Source organism: Fukomys damarensis, unplaced genomic scaffold, assembly GCF_012274545.1.
Source record: "Fukomys damarensis isolate Sample0158 unplaced genomic scaffold, DMR_v1.0_HiC HiC_scaffold_2, whole genome shotgun sequence".
NCBI classification, from domain to species: Eukaryota; Metazoa; Chordata; class Mammalia; order Rodentia; family Bathyergidae; genus Fukomys; species Fukomys damarensis.
In genome coordinates, this window is record NW_022900914.1 from 5630032 (window position 1) to 5648377 (window position 18346).

At 36.9% G+C, this 18346-nt stretch overlaps 1 protein-coding gene across 3 annotated transcripts in view; it reads right to left on the minus strand.

Moving 5' to 3' along the window:
• Positions 1–18346, minus strand: part of Atad2b (ATPase family AAA domain containing 2B) — a 142848-nt gene that overhangs the window by 80953 nt on the left and 43549 nt on the right. For all 3 annotated transcript variants that reach the window (XM_010604886.1, XM_010604885.1, XM_010604887.1), the window contains 6 exons: positions 17689–17805; positions 13023–13098; positions 9035–9133; positions 6016–6127; positions 3582–3697; positions 2491–2665 (listed from right to left, as the gene is read on the minus strand). In XM_010604886.1, the coding sequence (XP_010603188.1) occupies positions 2491–2665; positions 3582–3697; positions 6016–6127; positions 9035–9133; positions 13023–13098; positions 17689–17805 (695 nt within the window). The remainder of the gene's footprint in view (positions 1–2490; positions 2666–3581; positions 3698–6015; positions 6128–9034; positions 9134–13022; positions 13099–17688; positions 17806–18346) is intronic.

Here is an 18346-nt window from a genome sequence, read left to right on the forward strand (position 1 = left end):
ATATATACATATATATATATATATACACATATATATATATATGTAAAATAATATATCACAGTTAGTTTAAATGTAAATACAAGAGATTTACCTTTACCGTTTAAAGTCATAACTATCAGCAATTTTTTAAAAAACAAAAATATCTCATCTAGCCCTACTTATTGAGAAGCAATGATACAGAAATAAACTTAGATAAAGGAAGCTACACGACTTAATGCTTAAATGAAATCAAAATGTACTTGTATCCCCCAGCATAAAATGACAAGAGTACAATTGCCAAAAAAAGTTAAATGACCTCACTGGACAACACTCCAGCATTCCTCCATTCTTCCCTCTTCTATTAATGTTATTTTGTACTTTTATTTTTCCATTTTTTTAACTGCTCCTGAAGTGTATGGATTACTGTTTGATTCGCCACTAGACAATGAACACTTTGAAAGTAAGCACTGTGCCTATTCTTCTTTCTATTATCTAGAACTTAGTGGTTATTAATATTTTTTCAATAAAACTTAAAGCATTTTAACAACTACAAAGGACTTTTCATAAACAACTAAATCTGACACTCAAGAAATGCTTGAAAGCATTTTGTACTTCATATTTATTTCCTTAGGCATAATCACTATGAATTGAAATGCCAAATATGATAGCCTTCCTTCACTAATTCAAATAATCATAAGTAAATTTATACTACAATTAATTTTTATGAAGTATAGAAGAAAAAAATTTTTGAGACAGGGTCTTGCTATACAGTCCAGGTTGATACTAAACTCCTCAACTCAAGCAAGTCTCCTTCCTCAGCCGCCCAAGTAGCTAGAGCTACATGCGCCTCCACACCCAACTTCAGAAAATAACATTTTTAAAGTTACTTTTGCCAGGTATAGTAGTGTGTGGCTATCACCCCAACACTCAGGAGGCTGAGGCAGGGGGATCACCACAAGTTTGAAGCCAGCCTAGACTACATAATAAGCTCAAAGCCAGCTGGAACTACATAGTAAAACCCTGCTTCAAAAAAGAAAACAAAATTAAAGTTACTCTTAAGTACAAATAGCCTATACAACAGTCACTCACCTCACTCTACCTTTAAAACCATTTATTTCTGCATTCTTCCAGCAGCATATTGATAACTTGCTACATTTTAGATAAGCATCCCCCAGAGGTCCATGTCTTAGAGGCTTGGTCATCAAGACAGTGCTTAAGTTAGGGTACCGTGGAACCTTTAAGGGGTAAACCTAGTGGGAAGTCCTGAGCATTGGGGACAGGCCCTTGAAAAGGATTCTAAGAGCTTGGATTCTTTCTCTCTTCCACTTTTGCTTCCTGGATGATGAGGTGAGTGGTTTTGCTCAGCCCAATGCTCTTATATGATATGCTGCCTCACCAGAGGCTTAAAGCAAAGGACACATTCAGTCATAGACTGTACCCTCCTAAACCACTGGCCAAAATAAACCTGCTATCGTTATAAAGTAATTATCTTGCATATTTTGTTATAGTGACAATAATAAAGAACTCATAAAAATAAACAATATACTGCTTTGTGAATTTTTTCTCCATAAATATTAGCATCTTATACCTGTACTACAGTAGTACCTTAGTTCACGAACTCAATTCATGAATAGAATCAAACTGCTTTCTGATGTCAACATTGAACATAACAACTGAATTTGATTCTGCTCTTGTTCAACTCAGTTTGCAACCAGAATCATGGAAAGAACCAAGTTTATGAACTGAGGTATCACTGTATTTCCTCAACTGGATTATAATCTAATATTTATACAGATTATAATATAACAATTATACCTGGGTTCCTCAAAAGCACCTAACATGGTCTTAATATACCTGGAAGATACCTCTGTAAGTGAATCATTATAAATATTTAGAATACTAGTAAAACTCTATCAAATAGAATCAGCCTGCCATGGGTTCTGCATTCACAGATTCAACCGAGGATTGAAAATGTTGGAGGAAAAACAACTGCAACTGTACAGAACATACACATTTTTTCCCCTTGTCTTTATCCCCTGAACAATACAACTCTATTTACATTGTATTAGGGGCCGGGTGTGATGGCGCACGCCTGTACTACCAGCACTCAGGAGGCTGAGGCAGGAGGATCGCTGTGAGTTCAAGACCAGTCTGGGCTACATAGTGAGTTCCAGATCAGTCTCAACTACACAGTGAAACCCTGTCTCAAAAAACCCAAAAAAAACAAACATACATTGTATTAGGTATTATAAGTAATCCCATAAGAATTTAAAGCATACTGAAGGATATTCAGGCTCTGTGCAAAGACCACATTATTTTATACACAAAAACTTCAGTATCTATTGATTTTGTGTCCTCTGGGGATCCCAGAACCATTTCTCTATGAATAAGGATGGTTGTACCCCTAAAGTATATAATTTAAGATTTCTGATCCCAAATTCATGTACTGATTAGAAAATGTGCCTCCTCAGGTTCTAAAAAATAAACTACTGAATTAGTGATTCCTCTTACCTGGTCAAAAAGGAGCCTAAGTTGCCTTTCAGATTCACCAACCCACTTGCTCAAACAGTCTGCGCCTTTTCGCATAAAAAATGCCACCTTTTTATCTCCTTGACTGCATTCATTAGCTAAAGCTCTGGCAACTAAAGTTTTACCAGTGCCAGGAGGGCCATAAAACAAACAGCCCCTAGAGGAATAAAGAATCAGAAAAAGTAAATTAATGCTATCACCAACAATAATCAATTTAAAAGGATGCCCTTCCCCTATACAACTGTGGGTTAATATATACTGTAATTATTAGGCAAGATAAAGCTCTTCCCTGTATATAAACAAAAGTTTCATTTTGCTGAGACCTCAAAGAACCAAGCTTTGGTAAGAAATAGTTAAAAGTATAGAACCATTTGGCAAGACACATCAAAATGTTTAATGTTTCCATATGACCCCACAAATTTCAAATCTTAGAATGTATCATACAGAAATATTCGAAGTGGAGCACACCTGTATTCCCAGGTACTTCAGAGGCTAAGGCAGAAAGATCACTGGAGCTCAGGAGTTTGAGGCCACAGTGACCTCAAAGCCAGCCTGAATTACACAGTGAGATTCTGTCTAAAATAATAAAACAAAGTAGAAAAAGATTCTAACAAGATTTTCCATGGAAAATAAGAATCAAGTCAGAATAAAAATTATTCCTCAATGGAAGTATTTATAAGCTTAGATCTAACAATCTATATTGCATACCTCGTATTTTTATTCTGCCCAATTTTCTTTAACATAATTTTTCAGCACTTTCTAAGAGTTAACTAGGTAACCACCTAATGATAAAGCACGATCTGATCATAAGAAATACTGTAAACGGTGGAGCTTACCCTCTCCTACTTCAAAAATTCCTATTTATCATGTCAACGAAACACGCCAATAAAATTGTGCTTCCAACAGTAAACAATGTAGCATGAAATTAAAAGCTATCAGAAAGCCAAACTCAGGAAAATCTGTTTGAGCAATACAGTAGTATATTCACAGCCTGTATAAAGAATTGCTTCTTGGACCTGATTCCTACACCCTAAAATGCAAATGTCTAGGACGCACTTTACAATATTACTTACCGTGGAGGCTGAATTTTAAATTTTTCAAAGATTTCTGGATACAAAAGTGGGAATACTACCATCTCCTTTAGTGCATGAATATGATGGCTCAATCCACCTATGCTATCAAACCGCACCTTGGAAAAAGGAGAATAATCTGTAATATAAAATAATTTTATATTTCATAGAATGTTCTAAATTTATGAAATAGTTTTATGATTCAGAAATGCTTGTTTTCAGCAGGAGTTTTGGACATAACTATGTACAAATAAATAAGTGTACAAAAAAGTAAGTATGCAAAAATAAAATCAACAGTAGAATTCAAGTTTACATTTCAATTCGGGGAAATAAAGTACCCTTCTTTGAATGAACAACTCAGGAACAAGATTAAGATCTAGCCTAAAATCTTCTTTTTCTTTGGTTTTTTGAGACAGGGGCTCCACTCTGTGGTTGAGTCTGAGCTGGAACTCACTATGTAGCCCAGGCTGGTTTCAAACTCACAGAGATACTCCTGCCTCAGCCTCCCAAGTGCTGGGATTACAGGCGTGCGCCACCACACCCAGCCCAGCCTAAAATCTTAATGATGATCTACAGGATATGTTACTTCTAACAGTTTTAATGCCTTTCAAAATACCATATATCTCATGCATTCTCAGCAGAGGCAATATTATCTCTCACAGGGCAAAAATTGGTTCAGAAGGAAGGCATGAAAATATTAACAATTACAATGATTTCTGGCCTTCAAAGACTCAAGGTAACCTGACAAAATCTTATTCTTTGGCCAGGTGCAGACTGCTCGCCCGTAGTCCCAACACTCTGGGAGGCTGAGGCAGGAGGATTGTCACAAGTTCAAGACCACCCTGAATTACACAGTGAGACCCTGTCTCAAAAAACAAAACAAGCAAATGAAAAATATTATTCTTTTATATTTAGCATCCCTAGGGGAAAATTTAATTTTTCTCAATGGGACAACACTGAAAAAACAGCTAGAGTAACACTCATCTATCACAAGAACTGTTCTTTTCAACGGCAAAAGTAGAAAAAAGACTTTTTCTGTACTAGTAATTAGAATGTTTTATAATGAATATATTATTATGAATAGGGAAATCTTGAGTAAATTAGAACATTTAAGACAAATCAATAAAAGAAACTGTAAAAAAAAAAGCTAAATGATCTGTCCATGTCAGATTTTAAGCAGTAAGTTATTCTAACTGACCAGCAGACACATTTAAACTTCACATAAACTCAATGAGAGAATAAATAAATAAATAAAAACTGTTACTATGCCATCATCGGGGCTGAAGACAAGACAGTACAAAAATAAAAATTAAAAAAATAAACTTCACAGATCCAAGAGAGTAAGGTACTGATAAACCAAATAAGCAAAGATCGTAAGATAAGGTCCACTGAGAAAATGTACTATTTTTTAGGGATTCTAGATGTATTTAGTACACTGAAATTTCAGTAGATCCTTATTAATAAAACAAGACAAATATTTTAAACTCTGAATTCAGAGGGGAGTTTGTTAAAATTTTCATTTGTAAATAGATATTCTTTGCTATTTGATAACTTCTTTTAAATCTTTCATATAAATATCAGTTAAATTATGATGTATACAGAGATAAATGCAACAAGAAAAAACATGAAATAAGTTTTTGGTTATGCAGTAACATTGTTCCAAAATAAGGTACTACTATCAACAGTGAGAAATAATCATGAGCTCTACATCCTCTGACTTTTTTTGATACCATGTGCTCTCCTTGGGCAGATTCATCCATTTCCCAGCTTCACTCTGATGACCTATACCTAAATTTCTAGCCCAGACATTTCTGCCTTAATGCCAACCCTAAATAACCAACTGCCTTTTAATGCACTTCTCGTGGTATGCTAGTAATCCTTGTAAAATGTCTACAACTAACTACATCATCTTCCCATCTCAGTATTCCTCCTCTTACGTACTAAGGTACAGCTATCCAATCAGTCCAGTCATTACCTCGTCACTAAGCCAGAAACCTGAATAATATCAACTTGTTTCTATCATTCTCCAAAAGCAATGAACTTATCAAATTTTGTTATATTTGAATTGAATCCTCAATTCCCTCTATCTATCCACTTCTCATCACTGTTACTTTAGTTTCTACCATGACCATCACTGTGATTCCTAGGCTGCACATGATAGCCAATCTCTGTAAAGCTAGCCTTCCTTCCCTTAAATTTGGTAACACCACCATAGCCAGAGTGATCTACGTGAAATGAAAACCAAATTATAAAATTAAGCAGTTTCATACCACAGCCCATGCTTTATTATGGTTCATGGGGCCTTACCCCTCACAGCCCTCTCAGCCTAACTTACTGTTACATGTTATGATAACACTGCAATGAAATGTGTTGCTACAGGAACAAGGAAAAACTTTTTTTAAAAAGCTACTTGTTGAAAAACCTTCATAAAACTTACTGATTTGTCAATGTTCATTGGGTCAACATCAGCCAAGCTTGCACCCACTTTTACTCGTTCTCGAAGAATACCACTGGCTAAGTCTTCTGCTCTCAAGTTCATAGGCAAACATCTGAAATTTATAAAAGTCCAAGTGAATAGCATTAAAAGTTTTATCCTTTTAATGTCAAAATAAGTTGAAATATGTGACATATTTTCATCCTTCTGCTTTTTCTCATAACCCAGAAAATAACACCAAAAAATTTCATTCATATTCTTTTCCTGAATTCAACTGACCAAAATCAAATTTATTCTTAGATAAAGCAAACATGATCAGTAAATTATTTGCTCAAAATGTTCAAACTGTTTGAAATTAAAGAAATAACATAACTGATATCCCATATTACACAACTATAAAATAAAAAACATCTGTTTACACTCTATCTTATAGACATTACAATAGCATCAACATTATAAGAAATTTATCCTCAAATTTTATGTGACTCTGTTCATTCAGTTTATATGACTGAAGAAATTCCTTTCCATTATGTTTTTTAAAGTTCTAGAGGGCCAGGGATTTAGCTCAGTGGTTCTGCTGTCTGCCTCACAAGTGCAAGGTCCCAGGTTCAATCCCTGTTACCAAAAATAAAGTTCTAGAGCACAACATCTCGAGAATAAGCAATTGTAGTACCCTCTGAGAAAACTTCCTCTGGATAATGCTACAGTATAGATGTGCCTTGGTCCCCCAAAGATACACCCATGTGGGAAGCTTGGTGCAGCAGTGCGGACAGTGGGGCCTGGTCAGACATCTCCTCTCACTGGGGACATGCCCTCAGGGAATTCACGTGAGACTGGTTAGTTTCCAGCCTGCATCTGTAGCTTCCTTCCTCCCCAGGTGATCTTTCCCTCCTGTGTGTGCTCCTAACATGATGCCATCTGTCATGATGTGATGCAGCTAAGAGGGCCATCACTAGAACTGGCACTGCCCAATTTGGATTGAATAGCTTCTATGACTATAAGCTAAGAAAATTCTCAAAGATTTCTTTCTTTCTTTTCTTCTAGAGACAGGTTCTTGCTGCATAGTCCAGGCTGGCCTTAAACTCACTATGTAGCCCAGGCCGATGTCAAACTTCTAGAGATCCTCCTAATTCAGCCTTATAGGCATGTACCACACACATCTGACTTTATTATTGTAACAGAAAATATAGTCGCAGAGGTAAACACCAAACTATAACATAAACAGCCTTAACAAATGATAGCTTCACCAGGCAAGGAAGCCCATGTGCGTAATCCCAGCAATCTGGAGGCTGAGGCAGGAGGATCACCACAAGTTTGAGGTCAGCCAGGGTACATAGTGAGTCCAAGGCCAGCCTGAATTATATAATGAGACCTTATCTTTAAAAAACAAAGCAAACAAATAAGAAAACTAGCTTCTATGATGAATTTAACTTCACTGAAATTTCCAAGTTCTAATTTAATTTAGACTTTTAAAAAATTACCAAAGTAGATTATCAGAACAGTTCAGATTGAATAGTTTTTAAATTCTCTTCATTTGGGGGGGAGCATGTGCCAGGGATTGAACTCAGGATCTTACGTTTGCAAGGCAAGCATGGTGCCACTAAATCCCCAGCCCAAATTTCTTTTTTTTTTTTTTTTTTTTTTTTTTTTTTTTTTTTTTTTTTTTTTTTTTTTTTTTTTTTTTTTTTTTGGGTACTGGGGATTGAACTCAGGTCCTTGCACTTGCAAGGCAGGCCACCGAACCACTGAGCTAAATCCCCAGCCCTCAAAATTCTTTTATTTCTTAATTCAAGAACATCTGTTTGACCCCAAATCATTAAACTTTTAACTATGAAAATAATTTTTAAATGTAATCAGTAGTAAGTCCTTTTATTTCAATTTAGATTCTAGCCAGGTGCACTGGCCTATGCCCATAACCCCAGCTACTCAGGAATAGGGCCCAAGGTGACTCAGTGGTACAGCATGTGCCTACTTATGCATAGACCCAGGATTCAACCCCATTACTGCCAATTTTAAAAACTGCTATTCAAGAGGCTGAGACTGAGTTTAGGGCCAGCATAGTGAGACAATACACAAATAAGCTTAGATTATTCTCTTGCATAATCTTTCCATCATCCATAAGGGATTCTTTCTAGCATACACTCTACACCAATTCAAGCCTGATGCAAGACCTGCTCACTAAACACCTGATATTTCTACAATAGATATATAAGGTCAAATTATAGGAATACTTTGCTAAATGTACACTTTCTAAATATAATTTATTATAAATACAAGCTAGAAATTAATTCAATTTTTTAAAATGAAGTATTTGACAGTTTGATTGTTTATTAGACAAATACAGATATTCTCTGTGAAAAATCTATTGAGGTCTCAACGTGCCATGCAATAATCAGTCAATTCCCCTAATTAAGCAAAGAACATAAGAAATAATGAACAACAAAAGCAAAACAAACTTATCCAAGAAAATGCAAAGGCTCCTGAGTTAATTCTGTCAGAAATCATATCGTGGTATAAATGCTTGTATCATTATAAAACCAACCTCATTAAATGAAAAAAGAAAGAACGTGACTGGAAAGAAGGGAGGGAGGAGTGGGAAAGAGATGGGCTGGTGCAGGGCTTGCGGAGCTGGGTGTAATACTAAGTGCCCCAGGAAAGAGTTTTAAGAGAATGACCTAAACAGAATTAAATGAAGGTGGGCAAAGGGAACGTTCAAAGGGAAAGGTGGCTGTTGACACATAGGATGGGACAGCCTCTCGTCCCTTCTCTTTCCTTTGCCTCTCCCACATTACTTACTTGACCACGAATACCTGCAGACTAAGTAATTTAGGAGACATTTCCCAAGCTTGGATTTCCACTCTAAGAATCAAATGCAGAAACCAATCATTGCATTATTCAAGTCTGAAAATATGTTAAACATCTACCTTAGGAAAATGCCAATACAGATAAGAATCGTGCCCCCCACAAAACAACTGTTCTTCCTTTTTCCTAACACAGAAACAACATTAAAATGTTTATTAACCTATTTCTGGCTCTTGCCATGCTCTTAGATTTCCTTCTTTCAAACCGTTCTTCATCAGAAGAAGTTGTGTCACTGCTATGAATGGCATGCTTCTTTCTTCTATTGAAAAAAAAGCAAAGTTAACAGCATAGTATCAAGTGGCTCTTACAAACACATTATGTTTTCATTAGCTCATTATAACTCATTAGCATAAAGTCTTAAATTTGTTCAGGAGAACATTCAGTCAACAAATGTTAAGATTTCTGTCCTCATGCAGTTTACATCTAACAAAGTATAAAGGTTGTAAGCACTTCCAGGAAGAATAAAAGGAGGACAGAAGTATGTAATTTTTCAAATGTGGTAGGTTCAGGAAGGTATTCAAATAAATTTAATTTGTATCCAAATGTAGAAAATATCTATCACTTTTATAAGTAACATTAGAATCATAGAAGAGAAAGCTTCCCTGTCCCAAATGAGAAGCATTTCAGACATTTAAAAAATTAAAGAAAGTAACATACTTGTTTGTAGGACTGTAGATTCTCATTTCCCACTTACAACACTTCTATCCTATTTGAATTTCTTATGAAAAATACAAAATATATTTGAATATTTAAAAGTAGGGCTAGGGATTTGGCTCAGTGGTTCCACCACCTGCCTCACAAGCACAAGGGCCTGAGTTCGATCCCTGGTACCAAAAAATAAAAACTATGGCACAGGGTGGAGGGACACATTTGTCATCCTAGCACTGAGGAGGCTGAGGCAGGAAGATCACCTGTTTGAGGCTAGCCTGAGCTATATAACAAGTTCTAGGCCAGCCTACATAGCGAGACCCTGCCTCTAGAAAATTAATTAAATGTAAAAAAGTTTTATCCGGGTCTTGCAGTGTTTGTCAAAAGGAGCATGGTTGAAATAAATTCATTCAGTTCTCCTGCAGTGTGTGCTTCTATTTGCTCTTGAACGACATTAAAATACACACCAGTGGGCTGGCCTTCGGTTCCTTTGCTTGTGTGTACAAACCTTCGATGTTACTAACTTTTGTATCCACTGTAACTATTCAAGCAATAGTATTTGAACCACTAGCCTATTAAAATAAAATTCTGATCGCTTCTCGGCCTTTTGGCTAAGATCAAGTGTAAAATAAAATTCTGCCCCACTACTAAAGAGTCAAAAGCAGGGAGAGTTTGTAGTCAGTATCAAAGCTAAAGTAAATCCTAAGAAGAAACAGTACTTAATGCCAAATTATTATACAATTCATGACATCTCTAAGATAACTAGAAAACACTATCATAAAAACAACACAAGCCAGGCATATTGGCACACCCCTGTAATCTCAGCACTTGGGAGGCTAAGGCAGGAGGATCTCCGAGAGTTTAGGGCCAGCCTGAACTGTAGAGTCAGACCCTGTCTCCAAAAAAAAAAAGAAAAAGAAAAGAAAAAAAACAACCACCCCCTCAACATTATTAAGTTTATCATACCCATTTCTTTGCAATTTCATTTCCATTTCAACCATTTCTTTTAAATTTCACATTAAGTTTTACCAACCACAAATGTGTGTGTGTGTGTGTGTGTGTGTGTGTGTGTGTGTGTGTGTGTGTGTATAATATCCTAAATCCCCTATCCTCCCACTCCCACATCCCTGGTGACACTGACTGGTAGCCATGTGGCTACAAACATCCCTTACATCCTCTTCCTCCACCCACCCTATCCCTAAGCTTCAATTCCTACCCTCACAATCCTCCACCCACCTCACCTCTGCCCCACTAAATATGTGCCATCCATCCACTCCCTTTGGCTCTACTATTACTGCTCTCAAGGTTCAGTGTTAAAATTGGATGCCCTGTTCTGTGAACTTAACTATTTAACACACCAATTCTTTCACTTCAACTTCATCAAGACCTGGTGCCCCATTTACTTGTAATCTACAACTCCTACCTATTTTTGCTTAGATTTTTGTCCTCTTCAGCCTCAACCAGACCTATTATTACTCTAAGGAAATGACTGCAAATGATAATGCAAATAAGTAAGAAAACCAAATAAGCTTTCTGGTTAATATGTAACAAAAGATACAAACATACCCTTGCTTGTCTTTCTTCTTTCTGCTACTAAAGCCATAATATAAATAATGCTAACAATGTTTTTGTTGCTAGATTTGTAACATTTTAGCTGTAATATGTATAATAGTAATATCACAAAAAGCAGAGTACTTAAAAGGAGAAAAGTCACATACACAAAAATTAACCCAAAACAGATCACAGGCCAAAACGTAAGAGACAAAACCATAAATACATAGAAGGAATCACAGGAGCATATCTTCACGAGGGATTCTTTTTTTTTTTTTTTTTGGTTTTTTTTTTTTTTTTTTTTTTTTGAAGGGTCTCCCTATGCAGTTCAGGTTGGCCTGGAAATCTCTGTGGTCCTGCCTCACAAGCTTGAACCCACCCTGGGTAACTCACTGACGTAGTGAAATACCATCACAAAAATTAAAAGGGGCAGAGGAGGGAATGCTGGGGTGCTGAGGATGTAGCTCAATCCTCAGTACTGCAGGAAAAGAAAAAAGAGAGAAAAGACAAGAAAAGGAATCTAACTCAATAATAAAGAGATAATTCTATTTTAAAATGGGCACAGGGCCAGGGATTTCGCTCAGTGGCACCGCACCTACTTTGCAAGCTCAAGGCCCTGAGTTTGATCCCCGGTACCAGGAGGGAAAAGGGGGGAACAAAATAGGAATACACAGCCAGGGTTGGTGGTGCATGCCTGTAATCTCAGCACTCAGGCGACTGAGGCAGAAAGATCGCTGAAAGTTCAAGGCCAGCCTGACTTACACTGCAAGACATTGCCTCAAAAAATAAAATAAAATAAATAATTCTTAAAAAGAATAAACAATTTGGGGATCAAACTCAGGACCTTGTGCTTGCCAGGAAGGCACAGTGCCACTGAGCAAATCCCTGGCCCAACAATTCTTTTATTTATTTTTTTTGGTACCAGGAATTGAACTCAGGAACCTGCACTTGCAAGGCAGGTGCCGAAACCACTGAGCTAAATCCCCGGCCCCCAGCAATTCTTGAAAGGAAGATATAAATATGTCCAATAAGGACATGAAACAGTGTAACACCATCAGTCATTCAGAAGATGAAATTCAAAGCCATAAGTGATAAACTCTGCACCCAACAGTGCACATATCTAGTTTTGTCTGAAGAGATAGCGTGGAAGTAGCAGCGCCCAAGAGCAGCAGACCTACCCAGTGTCCACACACTGACTTCTAAATGTCACTGTCCAACAACTGGAACCAGGTGTCTTTAGAGAAACTGCTGATGCGTGGGACATACAAGACGAGGCTAGTACATGTTCTAACAACAGAAAATAAAGAAGTGCTCACAACAGAAAAGGGTAGAGCATATCAAAGTAACACAGGAACCAATCTGAAAGAGCTCTCAACAAGCAAAGAACAATCTGAGCAAAAATAAACTAGTCTGCCATTATAATCCAAAGCATGAAATAAATTTACAGGAGTCCATAGTGATAAAAATTAATAACTAAAGCCAGGCATGGTGCCACACACCTGTAATCCCAGCATTCAAGATGTTGAGGCAGGAGGATTGCCCAAGTTTAAGGCCAACCTGGACTAAATATCAAGCTCAAAGACAGCCTGAACTGCCCAGAGAGACTCTATCTCCAAAAAATTAAATTAATTAATTAATTAGATGAAAAGTCAACTGAAGTTTAATTCACAAACCAGCCTCTCCCTAGGTATGCTACACTTAGAAATTGGGTTGTAATGAGACCACAGAAATATGTAGCTATAGCAAATTTAATACTTACAATAATTTTTTAAAAATAGGCAAACTGAGAACCTGAAAGGTTAACAGTCACATATAGCATAAAAATTATTAATCATTAATGAAAAAAAAAGAAAGAAGAGAGGGTAGAAGGGAAGAAAATCACAATTTTTTTCATTCTCTCATGAACATACTCAATATATTTTCTTCTTTCAAATCCAAACAAAACGTACCTGATATGGCTTCTTCTTGCTGGAGATCTGTGAATATCAAACAGTGTATTTTCCCTCTTTTTTTGATGAGCTGGTACTAAAAGGAAAAGAAAGGGATAAGGTAAAAATAACTAATAATAAATTAATGAAGATCTGTAACAGGAATAAGATCTAATCATGTGAATTCCAAATTCTGTCCGAAAGCATATTAAATGTTTTGTTTTCATGAGATGTAAGTAAACATTCTAAGTAAATATTAACTTAAATATCTGGAACTTTGAGTTAAACAAAGATGTCAAAGATATAACACTAAATGTATAAGCCATTAAAAACTTTTTTAAAGAAAGTAGTAAGAAACACAAGACTATCCAACAATCATCCCCTGTGAAAACATCAATTTGAATGACTATCCACGCATGAAAACATGTTCACAAGAGCCAAGGAAACCAGGTTAGAGTCATAATACCTGGACACAGAAAAAAGGAAATAAATATGCACTGGAAAGGGTAGGAGGGTGGGTTTTACTTTACCCAGATCAACCCTCCTCTAAGCCCTGGCAGCACACCTCTCATTTAAAGACAGGGAAATAAATAGCATTTTGCCTTCATCCTCAATACAAGTCCTGCTGAAATAAAGTTAAGTATTGGCAGACTCCTCAGACCAAATACAAACTAGTACATGAGAACTTACCTGGTAGACTCACCCCAGAACCAACCACAAGACAGATTCAAATTCCAACCCACAACACTGCTAGCCAACTATACCAGGCTGGTGCTCCAAATTCCAACAGTGACAGGAAGGTCTCCGTACCTGTGGACTCAGACATGCCTAGATGCCGCATGAGTCTCTCAGCACAATGGTGTCGTGGTGTATCCCAGCACTGTACCAGCAGAGGTGGCCGTGGAACTCTGGCCCATCACTAAGCTGACAGTCTCAGTTAGGGTGTCCTACCACAGCAACAGATGCAGCGGTCATGGTTTAGTAACCATGTCAGACAATATGCCTAGTCAAAACCTCTGGACATGCTCACAAAAAGGTTCTCAGACACAGCCAAGCTATGAAGACTAGAATAAGCACCTACATCAAAATGCAGACATAAGTCCATGACTACAAGGATCAAGAAAAATCAAGAGAAAAAATACAGCCTTGATAGGACCTGAAATCAAGACACCTGGAAAATAACAATTCAGTAAAGGGAAAAAAAAAAAAAAAAAAAAAAAAAAAGCATCTCCAAGAATCAGGAGGGAACTGATAGAAAAACTACAAACTACAGAGAAGCTGGAGAAATGAAGTACACACTGAGAAAAGAACAAAACATTCTGGAAAGCTAACCCTCACAGGCTGACGGGTAGTGGGACCGGTCTCCAATAACACAAGGTACTAGTGAAGAGGGTCAGCAGCTCAATGGAAAAACAACACACCACTGGCCCACAGCACTAGCTCCAAGACAAGTCATTAAAAGAGCATAGGGGTTTTTCTCTGAAAGTGATTCCTTCTGCATGACAGACTAGAGATGGAGAAGAAAGAGAGTGCAGTATCCACCAAACTGGAGAGTGGTTTATCGGAAGCCATTAGGGAAGGAGTTAATTGAGCTACAGAACAAGTATAGAACAATTATATCAAGGTTTCTGGCACTGTCCTGTTTCACAGTGACTGTGTCCAATTCAGCCACAAGAGGCAGTCAAGAGTGAATAAACTGCACGTAGATACCCAAAGGAGTTTAAACTCAGGTCAAAGACATGGATGTTGCACCCTCCAAGTTGAGAAACCAGGCAGGTCATGCATGGCTTTCAGAGAAAGCTGGGTCTGAAAGTGCTGGCTTCAAGTCCAGTGGACTGCCTGAGTCCCCCACACAACCACACCCCATCCCAATGCCTTTACCCAACACAGAGCTCAGTAGTCGATCTGCTTTCCCTACCTGCCAAAGCAATCAGGTCCAGCCTTAGCTTGGACAGTTGACATGGCGTAGGGTGTACAGAGGGGCCTCTGGAATAGGGGGCACTCCACAAACCCACAGGCCAGAAAGCTATGTGACAAAGCCATGACTTGAAATGCATGTAAGGACAAGGAAATTGGGAGCAGCTGGAGTGAATACAGTGCTAAGAAAGACACCACTGACCAACCACACCCAACAGGAAAGGCAAACAGGACTCGGCACTGCACACAAAAACCTAAATGTAAAAACAAAATAGGTTTTAGTAGTGACTCACTATCCCTGCCCCACTTCTGGTAGATTCCAATACTTCAGACCCTTGAAACAATTCATTCAAAAACACAGAAAAAAGCCAGGCATGGTGGCGCATACCTGTAATCCCAGCATTCAGGAGGCTGAGAAGGAGGATTGCTGTGAGTTCAAGACTAGCCTGGGCTACATAGTGAATTCCAGGTCAGTCTCAACTACACTGTGAGACCCTGTCTCAAAAAAACAAACAAAAAAACCAAACAAACAAACAAACAAAAAAAAAATTAAAACCAGAAAAATATTTTTGCATTCATTTCTTTTTTTATTGGTTTTTCTGGAGGTTATTTGGGGGGGGGTATCTTTTTCCTTTCTTAATATTTTTCTGTTCATCTCATTTTATTCTTTTTATTTGTTTTTTCTGTTGCTCTTATCTAATTCTATGCAGTTTTCTTTTACCCCCTAGTAGAATTCTCATTTTTATCTCATCTTCCTTTTTTTTTTTTGTACCAGGGATCGAACTTGGGACCTTGTACTTTTAAAGCAGGTGGTAGATATCTTCCTTTTCTTTTTTTAAAAATATTGCTTTTTTCTTTCTTATTTTTTCGTACCGGGGATTGAACACAGGTCCTTGCACTTGCGAGGCGGGTAGCAGAACCACTGAGCTAAATCCCCAGCCCTCTTTTTTATTTTTTAAAATTTACTTCTTTCATTTTCTCCTTTTCCACTTTGCTAGAATTACTAAGACTTATTAATCTTTGGATATTCAGTTGACTCTGTTATTGTTGGTAAATTCATTTCTATTGTTATATATGGTTTTATATATATGTTAATGGTTGCTACATTTAATAGTTATTATATGTCAATATTTAGTTTATTTTCATGTCTACATTACAATTATAGATCTCTTTTCTATTGTTCAAGGTGGTACAGTGATATCTTCTATTGGTTTAATGGTATGTCACTAACCAGTGTGTCATCTTTGATTTTATTATTGTTGCTAATCTTGTTGCTATTGACAGGGTAGCATAGTTATTGCTATTAATTGGTTTTTTACTATATGCCCATATCTAGTTTGTCTTTGTGTCATCAACAAAGACACTTCTGGAGAACTGGTTGCTGGGTGAGTTACATTGTCTCCCCCTTCCAAAGTAATAGAAGAGTTCAGACCTTGGGGCACAAGCAAAAGCCCAGTTAGCCATGCCCAGGGTGTATCACTAGAACAATGGAAAGCAGACACTAACTAAGGAGATTTCCTCAACAGCAACAAAGTCTCTCCACTATAAATGACAACCCACAAACCTTGGTGCGCGCACACACACACAAACACACACACACACACAGAAATATGAGAAAACAAGTAAACAAAATTCCACCAAAAACTTTTGATTTCCTTCCTACTGGTGCCCCATTGATCAGATTTAGGTGTTGACCTCCAAAGCTGATCCAACAAGCCTTGAAGTAGGTGAGGGGTCAACAGCCAAATAGCTGAATTAAAAGATGAAAACAGACCAAAATGGTGTTCAGTGAACTCAAAAGAATTTGACTTTGTTCTCTATTTGCCTTAGGACTTATGTGGAGCAAGTAATAAAACCTGACTGCAAAAATTATACTTTCTTTTTATGAAATAAAAAAGATGTATAACTAAACAGATAATGAACTTAATAAACAAAAATGTGGGTTGGGGACATAGCTTGATGGTGCCAACACTTGCCTCACAAGCACTAGGTCTTGTGTTCGAAACTTGGTACCAAAAAAATAAAATAAAATAAACAAAAACGATCAATGAGCTTACAAGAAACACTAATAAAAAGCTAGCTGAGCTCAACTAAATGATTCAAAACATGAATGACTAGTTTATCAAAGAATTCGAGTCCATGAAAATATATCAAACAAAAATCGAGGAGACAAAATTTTCACTAAAAGGGCAGCAGAAGTGACCAATATGAGGACAGAATGTCAGAAGTAGAATACAGTGCTAAGGCAGACGATCATACAGAGCTATCTTAAAAACAGTAAAATAGAAGACAGATCCCACAATTGCTAGATGACACAAAGAAGTTTAAAATTACTGGAATTAGTAAAAAATCAGAAGACAGCATTTAGAAAAAAATAGCCTGCCTACAAAAATAATTGCAGAAAACTTTCTAAACATGGGGAAAGAATATACACTTAAAAAAAATGTACACAGTATCCTTAATTGAATGTTGTTACCATGTATGTACTTTAACTTCCTTTTAGTTGCATGTGCATGCACATATGTATATGCAGAAAAAATATGTAAAACCTACAAAAGATGCCAATCTTTTAAATCTGTCTCCTTTTTTTGAGATGGGTTTGTTTTGTTACCCAGGTCAGTCTCAAATTCTTGGACTCAAGTCTTCTGAGTAGCTGGGACTACATGAGCATACTACAAGGCCCAGTGGGAAAATATTTTAAAAAATTTAAAAAGCAGTAGAGCAGAATAAATTACTCAACTATAGAAAAAAGTTATTTAGAGTCACTCACCTATTGGCGGTGCTTGGTATCGATCCACTGTTTTTCTTTGTCTCAAATTATATGGTCTATCATTTTCTTCTCCTTCTGCCTCTTCAACTTCTATATCTCCATCTTCCTCTTGAGATTCTAGTTTCCCACACACAGAAAGAAAAGTGAAAAAAGCAGCATGTTTAATCCTTAAACATCTGTCCCACTCTAGAACTGACTGTTACATTTTATCCATTATCCTTTTTGCACAGCCAACATTTAAAGTGTCAACCTTTATGATACAACATAAATGAATATAATTAAAAATCAATCGAAATAATTGTTTAAGAAGTTTTTCCTATCAATACAGTTCCCTGCTAAAATAAATGAATCTATCACTTCTCGGCCTTTTGACTAAGATCAACTGCAAAATAAATAAAACTATAATTTAATCTTTTATCTATAAATAAAATAGACTAAAGTCATACCTGATATCTTGACTTATTTGAGACCTTTTAAGCACAAAGCCGTAACAAAATATGACTTAAATTTTTTTCCAGACTACAGCAAACTTCAATCAATGCACAACTGAAAACTATGAGAGGGCTGGGGATTTAGCTCAGTGGTTCCACTGCCTGCCTCGCAAGTGCAAGAACCCAAGTTCAATCCCCGGAACCAAAAAAAAAAAAAAAAAAAAAAA